General features: G+C 33.2%; 1 protein-coding gene across 3 annotated transcripts in view; it reads left to right on the top strand.

Annotated features, from left to right (window-relative positions):
- Positions 1-23,258, top strand: part of NOVA1 (NOVA alternative splicing regulator 1) — a 158,894-nt gene that overhangs the window by 125,561 nt on the left and 10,075 nt on the right. For 2 of the 3 annotated variants that reach the window (XM_063332955.1, XM_063332958.1), the window contains exon 4: positions 3,342-3,413. The exons of the other annotated variant lie outside the window; for it this stretch is intronic. In XM_063332955.1, the coding sequence (XP_063189025.1) occupies positions 3,342-3,413 (72 nt within the window). The remainder of the gene's footprint in view (positions 1-3,341; positions 3,414-23,258) is intronic. 3 annotated transcript variants of the gene reach the window in all.

Below are 23,258 nucleotides of genomic sequence, written 5' to 3' on the forward strand. Positions count from 1 at the left end.
GTAGGTATAGTCTTCCATTCATTGTCTCATATTTGAGAAAACAGAGCAGACCAGTTTCACCATGGCTTGGACTGTACTATTCAAGAGAGAGCTTAAATAAAACCCCTCAAGACTTAGAAGTGGTGTGTGGTAGAAATTCTAACTGGCTTTTTTCCATAACCTTGCCAACAGTCAACCTGCAATTTCAGGAAAGCTTCAATTATAGTACACATGTTTCAGTCTCAAAAATTGAAACTCTGTAATGTAAATTCATCTTATGATTTTTAATCACTTTATACATCTCATTCCCAGAAGCCTAATAACTACTAAATTCAAGTGCTTGCCTAATGCAAAACACTTGCCAAATTTAAAAAAAAAATATTCTATGCTGCATAATAAATCAGAATTATTGAGCTCTGTCCAACTTTCTTTAAGAAGTAATTTTGCCTAAAAGTTCTTGCAAAGCAATTGAGAGTGTATCAATAAATTACTTACCAGCCAGTGGAAATTCAATACAAAATCCAAATGCCTGTGTTACTTTTTTTTTGTTTTTGAGAAATTACTTTGTGTTACTTTAATATTGAAGAAATATATAGATGTGTTTCCATGAATTGATGTGTCTCTGGAATTATACAGAAGCATGAAAAGGGATTAATTTTTGCAAAATGCTGTCAATTCTTTTTTATGTATATATATACACACACACTTTATATATATATATGTTTATATGTGTGTATATATATAAAAATAAAAGCAGTTATGTCACTAAACACAGTAAGAGGGATTAAGCCTGAAACAGAAACAACCTGATATACAAAGAAAAACCACCAAAAATACAAAATAAAAAACCTTATTGCTATTTTCACTATTTTGTCATGGTATGTATATTTGGAAAAAAATGTGTGTTCCCATACTTGTTTCTTGTTCAGTAACACAGTTGTTTTGCTTTAAAATGTTTTTATCTTTTTTTTCCATTGTATTTTAAACAAGCTTTTACTAAAACGGAATAGTGAAATGCTTCTACTTAATAGAAGTTATAATTCAACAGTCACCTGAAATGATTATCGTCACATATTTCATCACAGCCATATGTTTCTGGGCTTTAGGAAGATTGATATGAATTGAAATCTGAGATGCTTCGAGTTTCTTAAATTATTTGTGGTATCAGTGATAAGTGTTCTACATATTTTCTTATAAATCCACTAGCTAGATTTAGTAACACCTATGAAGAACAAACTGTTTTCCTTTTATTATTTAGCCTTCCATACCAAAAAAATTTACAATAGAGATATACAAAATATACGATAGAGATATACAAAACGAGATATGGAACACAGTTTGGTGGCTATAGTTAGCAATGATGTTGATCACACAAACTATCAGATGTCTGAAATATTTCAGACAAAATATATTTTCAGAGTTTTGCTGTAGATTAGTATCAATTGTTTTTAGTTTTTATTTTTAGTTCAGGATGAGAGTTTAATATATAGCTATAGTAAAGAAAACCTACTGGGATAAGTTACAGTCCTCTGTTCTGCTTGGTTGGGGTTTTTAGTTGTTTTGTTTTTTTTTTTCCCCATTAGTTTAAACTTAAATGATGAAAATCAGTTCATTGCAATTTCAGACTTGGTAAGAGAGATAACTGCATCACCCCAGTAAAATCAGAAGTATAATTCTATAACTGAATAGGATTACCCTGTACTATCATGGAATCTGAAATTTCTTTTTCTAAATGATTCTAGCACCTCACAAATGAACCCATGTTCTGTACAGAAAGACATGGGAGAATCCTTTATAATTGTCTTGATTTTCACAATGTATAGCATCTGCTGACCAATAATATTTTGCCAAGCTACGCGGTAGTATTTTTTACTTAAGCCTCTTGAAAGAGTGCCGGTTGATGCTTAAGTTGTATATGTTTTATTTTTGTTCTTATTGTTTTATAACATGAGTTACAAGTTGGAAACACAAAGTAAGGATCTGTTCCTGAAGATATTTTTTTCCTGTTTTGGCTGCTTGTTTATGTACAAACTATGAAAAAATGGATCTTCATATTGCTTAACATACAGCTTAAATATTTGTGTGTGCATATGTACAAGCCCATATTTTGCTAATACACAACTTTATGCATTCACAGTGTCCCAGCTTTCTCATATGCATTAAGAGTTTTAGTGCAAAAGTGTGTATACCTATTTTATGAGGGACTGTCAATGATTGTAAGTAACAGAACTGCTGAAAGTGTGAAATTTTGTTTTCTTTATTTCTAAATAGTTTTGGTTAGTAATTATATGACCATGTGATAAATCACATTGTATAGCATTTTAACATCTTATTAAGGTAGTGTAAATTTGGATATTTTATAATATTTATATATTACAAAGATGTCAAAAAACATGCTTTGAATAAGTATTGTATGTTATGTTTTGAAAATTGGAATTTTACATTTTCACTACATTTATAAAAAGAAGAGTTATTCTGTCAGGATCTAATACTTTAAAAAGCGAAATGTGTATATCGAAATTTTAAAGAGCAGTGCTTTTTTGATATGTTCAAGAATTAATGTTAAGCATATGTATATTATTTAGAAAACATGATCAATAAATATGACTGTTAATTCTTTTTTGTGTTTATTTTGAACACAGGCCTGATGATAAGTTATTAACCTTTGCTCAACTAAATGAACATTTTAACGCTAATCATAAATACATTGTAGTAATTTGTTCTGAAGGTATTAGTTGCATGTTCATCCATCATGAGATTGATGTTTACATTTTTTCACCTGCCTCTTGATTACAAAATATCAGTGAATATTTTAGCAGTTAGTATATTGCTAAAAACTCAGTAGCTTCAGTGTAATTGTTTAAAGTAATGGAACACAGTTTGGTGGCTCTAGTCCGTGCTATAGAATGGTGCATTATAAAGTGCCAAAGTAAACGTCTCTAACTTCTTTCAGATGTTGGCCCTGTTTGTTTGTAGACTGATAACTGTTTCTAGTGCGCTCATTGAACTTGCTGGAATTTTTGTTTACTATAGTCTTCATTTTCCCCAAGAGGAGGAGAGAGGAAAGAATATATTCCTCATGTGGTCAGCATATTTTTGAGTATTTATGTGAGTTCACCATCTTGATTTCAAGTCATTAATTTGTTTTTACATGCATAAGCATGCATATTTACATGCATTATTTATCCAATTGACTTTAAATTCCATTAAGTTCCAATGAGTAGGAGAAAGATTTTGTCTTAGGCATTTTTTATTTATTTTAATTTTCTAGTTATGTTACTTTTGTTGGTTTATTTATTTTTTTAACTGTTCAGTCTAAGGCTTGTAAAGGTTGATTTGCTCCTGAACTGCTTTGTTCCCAGACATTGCCATCTTCCCCAACTACCACCAAGTCCTCTCCATCTGATCCCATGACCACCTCCAGAGCCAATCAGGTACAGTATCATCCTACCATCTACACCATACTTTTCACGGGTGACAGCTTGCAAACTGGAGAAAAAGATATGGTGGGTTAAGGATTTATTCGTTCATTCACATATATACACCCATAACCATAGATATCTAACTGTTGTTAGAAATTGGTAAATTGAACAGAAAACATTTTTCTTCCTTTAATTTGTTTTGTTGTCTTTTTAAAATCTCTGATGAAAGCAAATTATCTTGTAAAATAGTCTTTTTTCAAATTTCTTTTGATTAATAAATAGCAAGGCTACACGCTGGTGAGTTTGTAGACAGAGTAACTCTTGGCATGTGTATGTTTATGTATATATGCACACACGTATTTACTTCCAGGATCATTTAGAAATTATGATGGAATTACCCCTAAAACCATGTTTAATTAGCTGGATATCAACCTAGGAATGGCAAACAGACTTCTATTTTGTTTAGTTACTTTAAAAAATTTGAAATGTGTTTGTGGACAGTAATATAGGGGCATTGTTTAAATAGCATATGTAATAAAACAATGGATTTGAAATGAAAATTTATTGATAAAAAATAAGGTAAAATTAAGTCTCTCTAAAACCATACAAAACACATCTAAGTAATTTTAATTCATGTCTTATTTTTAAGTGCATAAACTGTGCTTTTATCAGTATTTTAGTTACACTTACTTATTGCTCTTTTGATTGGAAAAAAATATGTCCAGTTCATTATGTCCACAAATTATCATACTGTATATCTTTTTGCCTTCCCTATGAAAGTTGTTAAAGTTGCTTCATACCATGCTTTTTAGAACTGATTCATGCCTAATAAATACCTTATTCATTTTTTTAATGTATTGTTAAACTTAATGTACTTTTTGTTCAAATAATGTAAGTATTCAGTATGTGCTAACAGTTTTTTAACATGCAATCTGTTTATTTAAGTTACCTGAATGCTTCTATCAGATCTTGCACAAATTAGATCAAATACCAGAAAAATTTTCTTCACAACAAGTTAGTTTTCCCTGGAAGTTAACATTGTTATTAACTACTGATCCTCTGATATTTTGTGAACTGCTTAAAACTTGCTGGCTGTATGAACAAACATTTTGACATACAACAGAACACAAGCATATTAAAGCAATATATCTTTGATCAACACATGACTATCTGTTGAAAGGGACGTCTAATGCAGAAAGTAATGAAATTTAGAGAGAAATCGTACAGATAGAAGACCTACTAAGAAAAATATAAACTGTGATACCCCTCACTTCAATTTGAAAGCCTTCTTCATCAGCCTCCATCAGAATGGAACATCAACTGTTCCATTCCAGCAACAGTTCTTTGGCTTCATCATCATTAAATTACAAAGTTAAAATCTTTGCCAACAGCTAGGGATATTTTATGAACACTCTGTTCAGTCTTTATTCCCTCTCTTAATTTTAGTGTTTTGTGTATTTTAATTAGAAGGTTTTGAAAACGTTGAGCACACAGATCTTTTGAAAATTGTTCTTACTATTTTTCTTTTCTGTGTCTTCTTTTCTACTTTTTTTCTTTTTTTAAATTATGAGTATACCCTGATGATCATTATTTAGAGAAAAAGGAAGAGGTGCTTTCATTTACAGGAAATACTGCTTGAGCATGCTGTTTAATTAGCATCAGAGAAGTACCTACTTTGCATCTGTTCTATGAATTTTGAACGATCAAAATTATGATGTAGTGTATAAACTTTAGATGACTTTTCAATAGCTAAAAGTACTTATTTTTATAGAAAGTTGTTCTATGAGAATATTGTCAAATGATATAGCTGAATATACAAACTAAGGGAAATATATGCTTTGTGTCCTGCCTATATCCCGCATTACATCTTTTAATGCATTTTATTCATAAACTGTTCAATTCAGTTTTCATACAAATAATCAAGATCTTTTTTGAACAGCATTAAAACTGTATATGTGAAGAAGAGTGATGAGTTCCTTAGGTGATGTTTGGAACTCTTTTTATCATTAACCCTTGAAATTCCTACTGGTTTATAACTATTTTATCCCTCCTAGTATTTCCTAGTGGTTTCTAGCCATTCCACCAGGAAGCACAAAGCACATGATAAGGCAATTAAGGCCTTTCTGTTCATGTTAGTGATAAGTGACGTAGCTGGCAATTGTTCCCAGACTGTAGTAGTGATTAGCATTCAGCACCAGTGTATCGACAAGTATCTGCACTGCGGCTGTTACATGAAAATAGGTTCCAACACAGTAATCTCAGACCTGTCAGTAGTCATGTAAGTACCAAATAGGAGAATATTAGAGAACAACGAATTTTTGTTTTGATGTTTGGCTGTGTAAGATGATTCTCAATAGAAAATAACTGTTCAGATATGTTTTTTCTCACAAGACATTATATTAGGATAACAGGAAAGAGCTTATTTAACTGGATGGAAGTCAGGAAAGTTAGTGTTAAGGTGTAAGATAAATTCACAGCACGCCCTATTGTGTGGATATAGTAGCATATCAGGCTTAAGATCATTTAATTTTCTATAATATTTTAATTGTGCAGGACAAGATTTTTACATTAAATATTAGTAAGGTGATTAAGTGAGGTTTAAGCAATACTTAATGCCGGGTTGCTGTTGGAGTGAGATTTTTAAACTGTGTTGGAGGACTCCGCATAAGTCATTGCAATTAGAGAACTGTCGATTACGTGTGTTGATGAGCATACCTGATGTGATCCTTCTCACTGTTCGAGCATGTCAGTTATATTCTCCTGACAGAGCTTGCATAGGGGGCAGAACAACTTCTAGGCACACTTTTTACCTCAAGAGGAAAATAGCTCTGCCAGCAGAGGTCAGAGGAAGCTGCGCAGGAAATCTGGCTTGTATTATGTCTTCCTTTTAGTGACTCATTTTGCCTCCATTCAGATGAGATCATAACTCCTTTGTATGGCAATTTCCGCTTTTGTTGAATTGTTGTTTTTTGAAAAATCCGTTATTCATGAAACTACTCCTTTTATGATTCTCAAGAAGAGGATAGTCTCTAAAATGTCTTATATAGTGGAAGAAAACGGTTCCTTCAGAACTGTCATGTTGCGTTATACTGAATTGCCATGGACACAACAGAAACCTCTGCATTGGGAGTGTTTTTTTCTTTAGTGCTTTGTTCCAGGAAGATATATATCTGTCAGTATTATTGTTGTAAATGTATTGTTTGTTTTTTCGGTAGAACTTCCTTGGATCTTTGTTCGCATTAAAAATTCAGGCACTGCAAACTTCCCAAGGAAGAGGGAACCACAGAGGCAATAGAATTAGGAACATTTCAAATAATTTTAATCTTTGTTACCCTCCTGTTTACCTGTCACTGAAAAGAACTCAATCTTTCTGTACTTTTAGACTGAGAGCTTCTGTGTTACCCCTCATGAACTTTGTCAGCTTTGTTTATAACAGAACACAGACATATAGCTACAGTGGTGAAACTGTTCTGCTGATGCCCCTGGAGCTGGCAGAATATAGCTTTACTTTTATTTACCAGAAGGAGGAAACCAATTTTACTTTTCCACAGTACTTTTCAAATGGGAATTTCATCTCAAAAGTGATGAATAACACCATAAACATCATATAAGACTTCCTTGTTTTTCCTCTGTAGCACCGTGTAAAGGTACGAGTTTTAGTACTTATTTTAACAGTTAAGTGACATTAGATAGACAAGTATTTCTATAGTTAACCTGTTTACATATTTTCTTTTCTTTACAATATTATTTTTTTCTTCTTATCTGCCTGCTTTACTGATGTTACTGTTATTTTAGAGGGAGAAACATGAGTGATATAACCAAAGCTTCGTATTTCTCCTTTGTCTATTTGATGTACACCTATAAATGCAGTTGCAAACCCTTGCATGTTTCCTTCTCCAGTCCTCTGTTTTGCCATAAGATTGATACTGCTGCTGAGCTTTACTACTGGCTGTAAGAGAATAAAAGGCCAAAACACACATTGCCACTTAAAAGTGAGTCAGGAGAGTGATGGGTAGCAATCCTTTCCCCTTGCCTTATAATTTTGATAGGCTTAAGCTCAGTAATGTAATAGGATTTATCATCACAAACTATGTCATTAACTTACTATACTAACTTCTTTTATTTTTTCGTTTTTAAAACGCACTGTTTTTTCCCATGGCATTTGCATTTTTTACAGTTATACCTTCTCTTTTTCTTCTTTGTTGTTGTTGCACCTGAAACTCTTATTTTATCATTTACTATAGTGTAATATAAATTTTATGGAGTGCAGATAGGTGTAGGATTTGTCCATTCAGTCCTCAAGTTACAGTTTTTTGGAGCATATCTACATCATCTGGTTGCTGCAATATCTGTAATAAATAATACTTTTCAACCTTTTTACATGACGGGACTGGACCAGTTTCCTTGGTACTGCATGTACCCAGCAGGTACAGCACAAGCGTGTGCCTGTTACAATCTTGGTAGCAGAAATTTTTACTTTTGGATTATACTATCTCTTTATTTTATGCAAAATCTATAGCTTGCAGTGGGATATAATAGTACACCTATAACTTTGGGTTATTGATTGAGGGATTAATTGATATCTCTGAATTGTAATGATTGATGGTCTTCCTCTTTGTGACTTTACAGAACAATCCTATCCCTGTCTGTAAAATGACTTGCAGAAGTATAATCTTTTCATTCCTGATAGAGAGGTAGAATCTGAAAATAGAGGCTGTCTGTAAAGCATACTGACAGCTTTTAAAGGATTGATGAACTAATATCACTTATATTTAATATATAATTTGTTGTGGGAGGTGGAAGAAGAAATAAGAAGGAAAGCTTTTTTTTTTAGTCTTCTGTTATCATTAGGACATGACATTTTAAAATATGTATGATGTCCAACTTCAAATGATAAAGTAGATTAATCTTAAAGTACAAATAGTGAGTTTTAGTGATAATCCCAGGATACTACACAGCCATCATGGGCCATGGAGATGCTATTTCTATTTGCCTTTGAAAATTTGATGTGAGGGTTATTTAAGATATTCTGTCTCTGATATTTTAATTGCAATATTCATCTAATTTTAATGTCATTTCTTGCAGTGGTATTGAGAAAATCCGTTTTCTTTTTAGGTCTGTCACAGATTGACTGATGCTGGATGTATCACTTGATCTTTCCAAATCTCAGTACTGTGTATTTAAAAGCAAAGTCAATGTAAAATTATTTAGCATTCTAGTAAAAGATGCTGTAGAATTAAAAAACTGTTAATACTTTAATTTGATTGTTCAGAATATTTGCCATGATAGTTCTTTGTGAGATAACAATTTGACCTTTTTTCAACCCATCAGACTGGTCATTGATAAATACAACCATTTTATTTACATCCAGAAGATAGTATCCAAGATCCATGCACAAGGATAATATGCTGTTTGAAAGACACTTCATCTAGAAGACAATGTTTCCTATGGACCCATCACTAAAGAATTTAGTGCAACAGATTCTAAAATTATAAATACACGAAGACCACAAATTATTAATGTATTAAACAAATACATTCTTTAACTATGGCATCAAACTATTTTTTTTTATTCACAAGTAGATGCATGAGAAGGAAATCATGTTTGGTGCAGTAGTGTTCAAAGCTATATGATAACTGTAAGAACCTCATCATGATGTTTAGAGATATAGAGTTGAAGAAATACACCCTGTATTTTGCTGAATTTTTCTGGAAGGTCCTCAAACTTATGCTATACTTTTGCTGCCTACGAAAAAATTCTTCAGATAATTTCTCAACATAGCATATCATTTTGATTAAGTCTCAGCAAGCACTGTCATCTTCAGTTTTAATACTTATTCAACTTCACATGCAGAGTTCTTTTCTGTTTAGCTCTTGCTATTTCTATTGTAGTCTTACCCAGTAATAATTTTGACTCCCCGTTGAACGTTGTAATGAGGTTGAATGAAAGTGCCTACATTAGTGAGAAAAACACTGGTCTTTCCAGTGTGAGAAAACCCTTACGTTTCACATTTGTAGATAATTTTATCAATTGTAAATTCATAACTCTATAAAGTCACGTTTTTGTTTCAATTTAATAAGAAGGCCGAGTTACTTGGTTTTGATTACAAGTTACCTATGGCATACTGTGGACAGCATATCTAGAAAGGGCTAGGGAGAGTTATTCCCCTATTCAAGTGAGGACTCCAGTAGAGGTTCCAGTGCTTCAGAGGCAACCTTTCCTGCTGCTCTTCAGCTGAAATGCTTCATTTCATGGCCAAACTCTAAGCAGAATTAACCTATACTCCATAGACTAACTGCATACCTTTTTTTTCTGGTTCTCAAGTTAATACATTACTTTTATTATATTTCACTTTGTCTTTGACCACTTTTTCGCAATATTTTGCAGTATGTGAGCTCAGCACTTTTGTTTGCATCTTCTCCTTAAAATATAATTTTTTTAGATGCTATAAAGATTTTTAAATAACAGTTTTTAGAAATCTTACATGCAAATAATTTTGGTTGTTTTGGTTTTTTTTTTTCTTTCTTATTGTCTGTTTCAATTTTTCCCTTTTTGACAACTATGTAGGTAATTATTTGTGTTTGTGTTCTTTTATATGGATTTTTACTTGTTTTCTTTCTTTTCCTCTATCCCACCACACAGCAATTTTAGGGTTCACTGTTTATTGTTGCTTTCTTAAATGTAGGGGAAATGTTGTCAGGAGTATTCATGAGACATGGGGAAAGATGTAGCTTCTCACTACTAAGTCTCTTAATATTACTGTCATATCATTCATAGGATGTCATGAATGGTCTGCTGGTTGCAGCCCTGAAAGTAAAAATGCGATTCCACGTTCATGTATTTTGTTATGATTTTATGCTTGAAAAGAAATTGAATCAGTTGGCTTCCTGTTTCATGCCCTCTTCAAAAAGATACACTTCCTCAGTGGAATGAACAGCATTACTATTCCTTTTCTATTAAAATGGATAAATGTCTTCAACAAATCAAATTCTCCTCATATTTTGAAGTCTACCTGGTTGTTAAATGTTTTTAGTTGTTTTTCCCCCTCATAGGCAAAAATCATGAGTGAACGTGTAAGAAGATAAGGCTTTTTGGATTGAAAGGATTTTGCTTTAGACTCACATGGATATCTTATTGATGTTGTTTAAGAGTTAAAAAAGAAATCTCACACTGTAATTGAAGATCTTGTTCTTTCATTTAAGGATATTTGTAGATATGATATGTAGGTTTTGGCATTTGTCCATGTCCTTGTACTAAGAAAAGGTCCTATCTGCTTATGAAAAAAGATTAAACCCATGAAAGCTGGAGAATACACATTCTTCTCTTTGCCAAAATATGGTAAAGGTCTTCAAATGTCCTGTGCAAAGGGGTGTTTATTTTTTTCATTTTTTTGTTCCAACTGTTTTAAACATACTTCTTTTATCAATACAAAATGAAAATAAATAGCATGTTATGAAGTGCCAGATATTTCCATGTTCAAGTTCCATCCCACGTAAGCTAGAGTGAAAGATGGCAGCATGTAACTCTGGTCTAAGCAAGATTATCTTTGACTTCGAGTCCTTAATACCCAGGTTTGGTGACATACTGTTTCATTCAGACAAGTATTGTGAGGAAGCCAACCATATTCTAAGGTATACAGGTGAAGAGTCACTTTGCTGTTTGAACAACACAGAGAAAACAGAATGTCAGAGCAATTTCCAGAATGCAAATCTGGATGACTTTATTGCTTTTTTCTGCTACATAGTGTATCAGTAACACAAAGGTTAGGCTCTCACACAAAGGTTAGTCTCTAAGTTTTCAACTGTTCAGAATTTAATTTAGCAACTCTTAGGGAGTTCAGAATTTATGCGATCACGAGTTGCATGAGAATGTGGAAAGCAACATTGAGGTTACAGAGCTTACTGTCACACCGGGACAGATTCTATGCAGCACAGACTATAAGGTAGAAAAGGCAATATCATATTTTTCTGACCTGTCAGAGGGGAGCGAGGCATGGTTAGGACTAGCCCTAGAAGGTCCTGCTTTGAGCATATGTTACTTAATATTTTCTTTGTGCCATCTGAAACATTATCACTTTCACAAGCTCTTTGTAAGGATATTGCAGCAACACTCTGTGCCTTCCTGCAGGCTGTGTGCTAGATGGATTGTCTGCCTTTTGCACGCTTTGAGAATTCATCAGATGGTGAGAAGTCATAGATAGATGTGAGACAAACCCACCAATTTTTTAAAGTAGGTGTCTGCCTGATTTGAGTGAAAAAGGAGTGTTCTTTTTGTACAAATCGTAGAAAGAACTGGTTGACTTATTGCACTATAAGGAATAAGAGGCAGGAGGTTTTTCCTCTCCCAGAGGTAAGGTGCATCTGTGCATATGCCCATAGCATAGTGTTCCACACTTAAGATAGTCAATACCTTTACCCTGCAGTCAAAACAATATGTAAATACATCCTATTCAGAAGCAGTGTTTCCCACTAGTTTTGTGCCTGTAGTAGTTTTCATACTTGTTGTTTTGCGCTTGGGTTTCTCAGGTTTTGGGTTTTTTCCTTCTGAAAATTAATTAGACTTCCTGCAAGTAATAATAGTTATTCAGAGACATAGCCTACAAATTGTGGATCAGTGGGAGGATCATAAACATCCTTAGAAATGCCCAGGGGCTGAGTGCACTGGTCTTGTTACCTACCAGCGATTTACATTTGAATCTTTGCAGTTTGTAGCCGTGAAGAGTATTTGCGTGGGGGTACAGAGCGACTGCTGGCTGTTTGGCCTTCTGTTTTCCCCCACTTCTCAAATGGCACCTCTGCAAAATGCAGCCTTTTTTTTTTTTTTCTTCATATTATTCATCAATAATAAACTTCTACATGACAAACCGTTCAGCTGAACTTGGCACCTGTAATTTGGATGGGGTTAGAAAAGTGTGTTTTAAATTTCTGTTTCATTTGAGTTTCTGAAAGCCTGCAGTGTGGCATTTCTACTGCAGTGTAAATTCTTTCATGTTTTTAGTAATGTAATACATGATCTCCCTACTTCTTAGCTTTTTATGGTTAGTTTTATTGTTCACTTAACCAAAACATAAATGTAGTGAGAATATTTTGATCCACTTTATTCTTCTAATAGTAATTGTAATAATTGTGATAATAAATTAACAGCTGCCCCCTACCCATGAGATACTGAAATGCAGTCTCCATGTAAGCTCTTTTAAAGTGTTACTGCTTTATGGAATAAAACTGTTTTATGAAATAGATTAAACTGTGATTAATGACATACTTTAGTAAAGGGTACTGAAACAAAATACAGTTCCTCCAGATCTTCTGCAGACCAGTGCTCATGTATAATGAAGTGATGTAGAAAAAAAGAAATCAAGTCAAAAGATAAGCAGATCTTTGCAGAATATTTATTGTTCATAATATATTTAGTTTTTTATTAAATAACTGTGTAAATGTTGTCTAGAACCAGTATTATCACATTCAGTTTTAGAAACAGAAGGAAATAAGATAGCTCTGTTAAAGACATTTCACGGGTTATACTTCTCCTGTATTTGAACATTTACGAGGCTGCTTTATATAATTTCCTGGTTTAATTATGTCAAAAGTAATTAGATAATTAATGCTACACTTTACATTAACATTTACAGTAAAGACTGATTGGCTGTACACAGTGTGTATGTATACACTGAGGGTTGCCTCTACTGCATGCAATTTCAAAGTAAATAGTAAGTTATGCCTACCTTACATTAACAGGAACACACATGAATGAGGATAATAAAAGGGGGAGACTAAAACTTTGTGGAGATGAAAGTCATGTTTTGAAATCTGAATTTAAGAATTTAATTTAGAAATTACTAATGCAAATAATTCATGTATGTGTTATAAAAATATTTTTCAATATAAAATACCTTTCTGCTAGGTTTATTTTTATTAAGGAGTATAGCTACAAAAAGGAGCTTTAAAATGCCTTAACTAAAAATGTTATTGTTACAGCAGATATTTCATAAATGTAATTATATTCCATAGCCTATGTACTCTACAGTACTTGTTACTCAAATCAAAATGGAATTCCTTAAATATAATAGGGTAATGACAAGAAGTTAACTGAATGCATGGCTCGTGAAATACAAAGTTTGTATTATACGGTTAATTGTCCTTCTATTTACACTACTAATACAGAAAGCCTTTCTTTTTGACCTATCTAAATTTTATTTTGATGGTAAGGAAAATAAATCGATAAAAGTGAAAGAAAAGAGTATAAACTTGTCAATTTGAATGTCAGAGGGCTCAGCAAAATTAGGCGTTTTAACATCATCAAGAGCATTATTTCATTTCAAATTAATAAAAGAATATTTTTATTTGAAATATTACTTATTTTTACTGTTGAAATAGTAAAATAAAGGTCATTGTTAGCAACAATCTTGCATAGTAATATTAATACAAACTGTGATTCAAATTATGTGCAGTTTTATGTAAACCTTCCAAGATTATAATAATTTATAATGCATTTCTTGAGCTCTGTCTTAAAAGAGTCTTTCCTGTAACAAGGTTCACACTGAATGTTTGTTAAGTAAAAAAATGGACTTCTGTCTCATTTTGAGACATCTCTTTCATTTTTTCATTTTTATTTTTGTATTTGTCAGTATCTTTTCTCTCAAAACAAAAATAAATTGTAATCCATGGAAGCTGAAGAATATGTATGTAGTTTGCGTAGGAATTGAGACCAGGGCAAGAGTTAAATGCAAATTCTTTTTCAGTATATCTTTAAAAAGAGAGATTTAATTCCAACTTATGCGGATGCTGACTCCAAATTTGTTCTTGGAAAAGTATTTTTACAAGTTAATGCATACACAGAATTACACATATGTAATATAGGTATAAAAACATGTGATGTATCTGTGTAAATACAACCATATATAACATTCGTGCCCCACGGCCTTAATGTGCATAAGGAGTCATTTTTTCCATGTGAACATTTATATCACGTGATTATCTAGCCAAAATTATTAACATGTGCAAGTTATCTATATTCAAATGTTCCCTGTGCCTAGCTTTTGTAATGCTTAGTTAAATCTTAAAAGTTGCTAATTATTTTGTTGTTGTTGCTTATTTATAGTTTTCCTTAATGAAATTTGGCTCCACAGATTCCCGTTGAAGGAGAATTATAACCCAAAGTACAGATGTATGAAGACAATACGGTTTGCAAATATGTGGTTTAATAATAAATATATACAATTTTCCCCACTGAGCTAAATTTGGTATGATCTAAATCCAGGATCTTCACATTTAACAAGGGGGATGCAATTGTACCTTCAGTTGTCTCTTGGAATTATAGCTTTTTTTGGTAGGCTAGGTTGACTTTCATAACTGACCTATGTTAGCACCTATCAATCTTTTTGTTTCTGTTTGCTGAAATAATTGCTAATTCTGTCATTGCCTCCACTTATTCCAGTGTTCTTTTTTTCTTTCTCTTCCAGCAGTAGTTACTATTCCCTTGTGGCTATCTTGGTTAAAAATGTATAACTACAAGTTTACAAAAGGGTAAATCAGAAAGGAGATAGATATACATATAAATTAAACATATACATATAAATTGACTTGGGTGAATGTTAAGTTCTAAGCCAGGCACTTAACTTAGTTGTAGCTATTGCTATATTTCCTGAGGCCAGCAGCTTGATATTACCTTGTTCTGTTCTCTGATCCTTGTCAGAGACATAATGTCAGGCTCTGAGGGGAAGGTTTTGAATTGGCTTGTCAGAAGACTCTATTAGAATTAGAGGGCTATGGAGTCCTGTAGTAGTGCTTATTACATTTGAAGATATCCACCCACTATGTCCTCTTTCTAATGAAAGTTTCTGGTAATTACAATTTTTTTTATGACCTAGAGATATATCATTATTTAAATGTTTTCTCTTTAATTGTCCTTTACTTCCTTTCTCCTTTGAAAACAATTCTCAAATGATGTCCATGAGAGAGCCTCCCTGAGAATTTCATTGAGTAGTTCTTGCTATACAAGATTCTTTTTTATAGTTAAGCAACAGTCAATACAGGAAGGATCAAGCCTCTGCTGCTGGTCGTCTGTTGCAAAGCCAGGGATGCAAAGTAGTCGTAGCCCTTGATACCACTAATCTAGATTGTTCATCTAGATAGTCCAGAGGTGTTTTGCATAAGCCAAATTTCTTGCTGTTTTTCACCATGGTGAAGCTATTCAGAACAAACTGTAGGTCAGAACATGAATAAATATGCTCTTATTTTCACTGAGTTGAGACATTAATGGGGTTACCACAAGGATTTTAATTCGCATGTGTCTCCCCCTCCTTCTTTTGCTGAGAAGAATGGAGAACAGAATAATTACCTCAGGATTTTAATTATAAATAATGTAGAAGGGGGTGTTACAGTTTATTATTATTTTATTTTATGGCCATGGAAGCTCAAAGGTGTTCATTTAGACACCGTACATTCATCTTCTATCATCTTTATTCGTTGCTGTTTGTCATGTTCATTGGTTATAAATATAGCAAGTAATTTACCATTCCACCATGTTTACTTGATGCACCTAGGTTGATGCTATTATAAGCTTTATCTTTCGTTTTACCTTAGAATTTTGCGATCTGCGAGTAAAGAGCATGTGCAAAACCGGTGCCAGGTTAGGTCAAGATGCACCATTAAAAATGCCTTCTTCTGTCTTTTCTTATCTCTATATGTGTAACTAAATATAGACTGAATATAAAAGATATCTCAGTTAAAAGATACATTATTTAAATTACTTAATGTTGTTAAGAGCAGAAATTTGGTTTCAAAGAAAGGTTGGAGAATCTCATGAAATAATTCTGTAACAGTGTGGGGGTTTTATTCCATGATTTTGTAGTGTGGAGAGCTTTCATTTGTTTTTGTGCATAAGCACACTCATGTCTGACATGATTGCAGCTGTGAGATTCTAAGACATGATGGGCTTGGGGATAAGGGATGGCTCCATTTATTGTGTCTGTGTAGAGTAAGAATATGTGCATGTCTTCCATATGGACTCATTTGCTTTTGTTTTTCCTTATTATTTTTAGAATCAGCTGAATTACGAACAAGTGATTTTAAAAGGCACTGCTGAATAAATAGCTTGTGTACTCTCTAACTGAGCTGGAGCTGTTGGCTAGATTCTAAATGCAATAGGACTGTTTCTCCTTAAAAGTCATCCAGTATTACAGAGTCACATATAGAAGTATATAGGTATAGTACAGAAGAGTGTGTGTGTATATATATAGAAGTTTATATAGTAGTGATATCTTCGGGTGGTTTGGCATTTACTTCATGTATTTACATTTTTCTAAGCTTTTGCATCAAATCTTACATCACTGGGAATGGTAAGAAGGACTTTCCTTTTCTTGGTTTTTTTTTTTTTTTTTTTTTTTGATGGTTGTTTTGGGGTTTGTTTTGTTGTTTTGCCTTGGGTTTTGGTTGTTGGTTTTTGTTTTGTGTTGGTTTTTTGTTTTGTTTTGTTTTTAAATTGTGAGCCTAGCTAGATGTTGTGAGTGTTTAAAATCTTCCTTCTTTTAAAAATTGTATGTCTCTACCATCTTATTACGTGTTTATATCTGAAGGAAAACTGATGTTTACTAAATCAAGTAAAAACTCATGAGAAAATTTGCATTTATAATGCTCTTAGGAAAATATTTTGCCATTACAGTGTAGTGTCTAGACCTGACGAGGTACCTTCTACTCTTCATTTTCATGTTAGAATAGTTTACATAATGGACTTTGATGCGCAGGAGTAAGATCTTACACAGAGTAATTATATCCCTAATCAGTGATTCACAAATTCTCCGTTACAAGATCATTAAGGAGATGTTCAAGGAAAAGGACATGGGCATGCAGCTGTAATTCAAAATTGGCAGAGAATATAATCACTAGGAGTTTCTTAAATCAGTGCTTGAATTTAGGATTTCTTAAATCCTCTAAACAAATGGTTTGGCTATTGGGTTTGCGGAACATGCAAGCATGCTTTTTGAATTAAGGTGCCTCAATAAACATTTAGGAGTCTAACGTTAAGTATGCATTTTTTTAAAATTATTGTCAATTTCCTGTTTCATAGAAAATAGTATTTCTAGAGTCCTGAGAAGTCCTGGAAAGGAAGGTACATTTTTTCCATTACTAGCTGTCTCCTTCTGTCCATAAATTAATTTATTTTGAAACAAGTGCCGTGCTTATTTGAACATCCAGTTCTAGATGTCAAGCACTATACCAATAATAGTTTTCCGTGCCAGTGAGCCGCTTCGTGTACCAAGAGATTGAGTCCTTCCACCGATCAGTGCTTGTCAATAGAAGTGTGGATTGTTTCATGAGTCTCATCTATGTCTAAATTTATACCTACCATATTATACATACTAATATCAAGATACTAACACCCTCTGTATGTAACAGTTAAAAAAATACTGATATTATCTGACTACAGTAAAGGAAGAGTGAATTCAGATAAATGCTGAAGGATGTACCAGTGTAATTATATAGGGGTTTTATTGTGCAGAGCAGAAATTGAAATGCTTAATAAATAATAGATGGTTTAGGCATCAAAAATAGTATAAACCCCATCATCAAAGTGTAGAATTATTAGAGAAACAACTGATGAATGGCTAAATACTTCTATATATACTTATACTTACTTCTAAACCTTAGCAATAATATTTTATCCCTATACGTACAAAGTCGCAGCAAGGATCAGAAGAAACAGCTGGTGCATGGTTCTAAAATCTTTTAGTAGCTGTGATGAACTGAAGTGTTTAAAATCTATATGTTTACAATCAGGCAAAACTGAAGTGTGTTTAGCAGAATTTTTCACCATATCTAACACAGAAAATGACTAAAAATTTTGCTGTATTTCTATGTGACAACTGTTAGTAAATGTTGAAGGGTGATTTATATTGCTGTAGTTCTTTTGAAATAGAAATTTGATATTTTTATGTTAATTTACATACCCTTCTGATCTTTACTGTATTGTTTCTGCACTGTTTTTTTGTACTTTGCCTCATTTGTAGTCTGCCTCGTTTCTCAGTCCAGATTAGCAAGATGTTTCAGATTCTAGGTAAAAAATAGTTGCACTTTCTTTTACCTTCTTCATTCAGTCTCTACCATTTTTGCAGTCTCGCAGCTTCTCACTTAAAGCTTCACTTTTCAAATGATCAGAATATGATAGTTGTGATAGCAAATTTGGTGGATATTTGTGAGTGTAGAAATATTAAAATATGGAATTCGACAGTGTATTTTAAGAAAGGGACTAACAGCTGTCATATCTCCTCAGCACTTTACCCTCTTCCTTTGGAAATCACAAATCGGTTGATAGGAGTAACCATAAAGTTCCTATTGCTGATCGTCAAATTCTTTCTCTTTTGACCTCCTACAAAAAGATCTCAAGAGCAAGAAGGAAAGTGGCTTTTTTTAATGGTCCTTACAAATCCTTCTTTTCTATATCATAGAATTGGAATGGTTCTGCTGGATCACCTTTATTTCCACAGCTTTGAAAAGAGAGACCTCCTGCAGATGGTATAGAGTTGAGAACTTAAATTTTGTTCTGAATTGCCAAATGAATGCTTGATACACGTGTTACATATCTTGTAGAAATCAACTGTGGCAAAGATAATCTGAAAACAAATGACAAGTGTTAGTGTCCATTTGTCATATCAGTCCTACATATAGATAGATCCATTTTAAAATGTAGTTTTCAGAGACTGATTTTGAGCATTCCTACTTAGAATGCTGAAATGGGATTTGGATTTTAAATTTGGATTTAAATCCTAAATTAATCTGGATGAAGTTTAGTATGTTGTTAAAATAATGCTGTAATCTGTCCAGCAATGTCAGAAGATGAATATCTCAATGCATTTCTAATATCCTGTATTAAGCTTTCAAGTTCTAGTCAGCTTCGATGAAAAGTGTCATTGACACAGTAACAGCAAGTCCCTTTGCACATTTCTATTGGCTATCCGTTCCCCTGAATTTAATTGAGATAACTACACCATGTAATTTTCTGCATTGATTTGTTTTAGAAGCACATCATTGTGTATTTTGGACACGTTTATCAAAGTTTATACTGAAAATTGGACACTGTTGAGTAGCTGTGAGGTTCTGTAATGTTAACATTGTGTATTAATCTTGAAAAATTCTACTCCAGTCAAATGCATATTGAAGAATACTCTCAGGCTTCTCTTGGACTTGCCAGATCCACAGCCATAAACAAAAAAAAAACAAAAAATCTTAAAATTGGAAGCCTCAGTCTCTTTGAAGTCAATGGAAAATGGGGTCCTAAGTGTTTATGCTTATAGTCCATGCAAGTTTTACTGTTAACATCTTATCAGATCTCCTGTATGTTTCAGCCATAGGACTTCTTCCAGTAATTGTTTTCGTCAAGTTGTAAGATTTCTAGTTAAAATATAGCATATCATTCAGAACAGGTTTATAGCTGATCTATTACTGTGAAGCTAATGTAAAGCTAATGGAGAGCAGCTTTTTAAGGATTCTCTTGGGAAGTGCAGAAATGTCCTAGTCATTTATCTTACCTTCTTTTGTCTGAAGATTTTTCAGGAAAACAACAAGTGCAGTGCTTCTTTGGACAATGGGTTAATAGCCATGAGGAACCAAAGAAACCTCTATACTTGTTGTGACTGGGAAAGCATAAAAAATGGGATAGAACACCTTTGCCCCAATTTCCGTCAGGAAGATCAATTCACTTTGGAATCTGGAGTGGATTTTATGAGCTTATAAATTAGATCCTGTCTAATGCAAAACAGTGGGAGTGTTCTTGATACCATCAGTGAGGCATAGTTGTTTTTAAAATAATGTATATTATCTACTTTTTTGTAGATTATTTTGTATTGAGAAGTGTCTTTTCAGCAATTCCAATAGTGAAATTATATTATAATTATATGATGTCTTTCAGGTAGAGGCATCCCAGATTACTATAATCAATAGTAAATAGTCACACTTTTGTGAAACCCATCCTTGACTCTGGAATGTTGGCAGGTATTCATAGAACACCATGCAACAAATTAGATGAGGAAAGGAAAAGAGGGAGATTTTGGATAGGTGGAGGGGGAATTATTTTGAATTTAGCAAGAGGATAGGGTTAACATTCTACTGTCACTGACACTGTCATTCAGACCTTACTGGCCAGAGTAGTTAGTGTTCCTGCTTTCTGTCTTCTTAAAAGATATTTCATCTGAACAATGGTGCAGTCAATATAGATGTCTAATTTTCTATGTATAATACATATTCTGCAATTGAGTGAATATCTATGATTTTTTACTCTTGAATAATTCCGCATGTAACCAGCTCATTTTTTTCTTTTTTAAATATTTATAAAAGTGAAAAGTATAAATGAAGCTACTCAAAATACATTACACTTCCCTGCAAATGTAATTTGAAACTCATGAAACATTAATGTATAAAATATGGAATGTTGTTTTTATGCTATACAGAAAAAAATTAGAAAAGTTAAGTTTCTTCTCTATGTTATTAAAACCGTGTATCATAGAGAATTCGTGGAGTATTTGGTTTCTTCCATTCCCACACTTCTGAATTGTGTTTTCATGAGGGATACTCATGAAACTACTCATAGACTTTTGTGAGTGCATATGTGTGTGTAAATTTTTAGTAATACTTTCTTCAGAACTAGATAATCTCATAAAACCAACACCCGTATAACCAAGATTGTTTTAATAATTATTCTCTCCCCATACCCAACTTGCATGCGCACACATCTAGTAAAAACTGCTTTTGACCGAAGAAGCCTTTCTGAGTTAAAACCTACACACACACTGGTGGCAGAATGACAACAAAAGCAGAAACCAGAGAATTTTTTTATTTGTTTGTTTAAACATGATTTGCTAATTCCATGCTGTGAGAAATTTGCATTCCAAATTACATCTTTATTTAAAAGCATAAAGAAAAATCTTAATGTTTGTACTTTAGAGTGGGCAGAACCGTAATTAGGTAGTAACTAAAAGAAATGAGAGGTATTTTTTTAAGTCCCCCAAAGAGTCAAGTTTTAATATAAAATTCTAATTGTAAAATGGTCTAGATTTAAGCCAAAGCAGCAATTTGTGAAAAAAAAAAACCCTTCCTCTAGTAAATCTTTCCTCAGCTTGGTTCCAAGGTTCTAAGCCTCATGATTTCAGATGTAAATTATTCCTGAGCATTTAAGCTGAAGTTAGGTTTCTATTGCATGATAGTTTTTAGGACTAAAATGAAATAATGTCCTTGAGAAATGCCGCTTCAGCTGAGAGAAGGTTTTAGAATTGGAACAAAATAAGCACTTGTGATAAACAGTAGAGTGGGAATCGTCCCAAACTCCTGCTGCGATGTACTAACAGATAGAAATAAATGTTTTAGAATATCTGTTTGCACTGTCATTTTAATTTATTATATTTGTAATGATCTAGTATTATTTTAACTTGAGAAAGACCCCTTACTTGCAGTATTATTTTTTTCAATGGGTTAATTTAACTTTCCATTGAGTTGAAAGAAACAGTAGTTATGGGGGCAGAAATACAACAAATAAGCAACATAGAGAAATAGGAAAATTACATTCATCTTGCAATAATTGCAGGTAAAATATATGAAGGAAATACTACAGGTATACGTGCTGCTTTTGATGAGAAGAAGATCTCAGGAGCACAAACGTGACTAGGAAGAAAAAGATATGCAATATGTTGAGGAACAAAGTAGCAGCTAATCTCTCCCTATAATCCAATTGCACTTGTTCACAGAATACTTCAATTCTAGATATCCTTTTATAGAAAGAGAGAATATGAATTAGAATGACATTTACAGAAATTAAACATACTTGGGGAAGATGAAGACTAATTTATGATCTAGATTTACTTACAGTATTTGCCTTATGATCTAGCTAAATTTACAAAGAACTGCTTCTCTTTTTATGGATATTTGCTTATTTTTGTAAATAAACATCAAACAGACCATTAGAAAGATGTGTCTATTTCTTCTAAGTATTTTCTCTAAAAAGTAAATGTATACTCTTGGACTGAGCAACCAAGAATTTGTTCAGTGCATGACACTACTGAAAAAGTAAATTCGTATTTCACCATATGTACGTATGGAACCTAATCCTGAGCTGTTGAGGTTACTGATAGAAATTCCACTGGCTTTCTTTGAGGGTATGTATGTGCAATCAGTAGAGATTTGCTGTGTAAGCCAACTGTCGGAGGCTGAGCCTGAGTCTGATGTGAACAAACACCTGTCCACACTCATGACATTTTGGTAGCTTGTTCTGTCTTGAACTTGTGGTTGGCATTGGGTATGTAGCCAGGGACTTTCCAAGAGTTGTCGGATATGATGGAGTGTGGCTGTAATTTCTAAGTGCATGCAGGCATTATCTTGCCTGTAACTTACCTCGTTGTTTTTCTGCTTGATTCCAGTAGACTTTGGTGACATCTTTTGTTGATCCTGATTTTTCTCCCAGATTTTCATTATACTGCCACTTCAGTTTAAGGGTGGATGGCACGGCCCTACTTGCATTAATACAAGCCTGCTGTAGCAGTGTATTTAGCCTGCCACACAGAGAAATAATAGGTGGCTTGTACTCTTCATTGGCTTCTCCCTACAGGAACTTGTGCTTTCAGAATACCCTGTCAACAACTCCAAGCCTATAGTCAAATGAACAGCTAAAATAGCATGAAATTTTCATAGGCATAGAATCCAGAGCCTAGACGGAGTTTTTTTAAAGAGTTTAAAGTAATTGGTGAGCAGTGAAGACAACGGAAGATAGTAATTTAAATACAGTTTTAAGGGAATACAATGATTTGCTTTAGAGAGACTAAAATGTAGAATTGTGCCAGATTAGGAAGAATTAGTTAGATTAGATGGAACCTTTTTT

The sequence above is a fragment of the Chroicocephalus ridibundus genome, chromosome 4 (assembly GCF_963924245.1).
Source record: "Chroicocephalus ridibundus chromosome 4, bChrRid1.1, whole genome shotgun sequence".
In the NCBI taxonomy this organism is placed as follows: domain Eukaryota; kingdom Metazoa; phylum Chordata; class Aves; order Charadriiformes; family Laridae; genus Chroicocephalus; species Chroicocephalus ridibundus.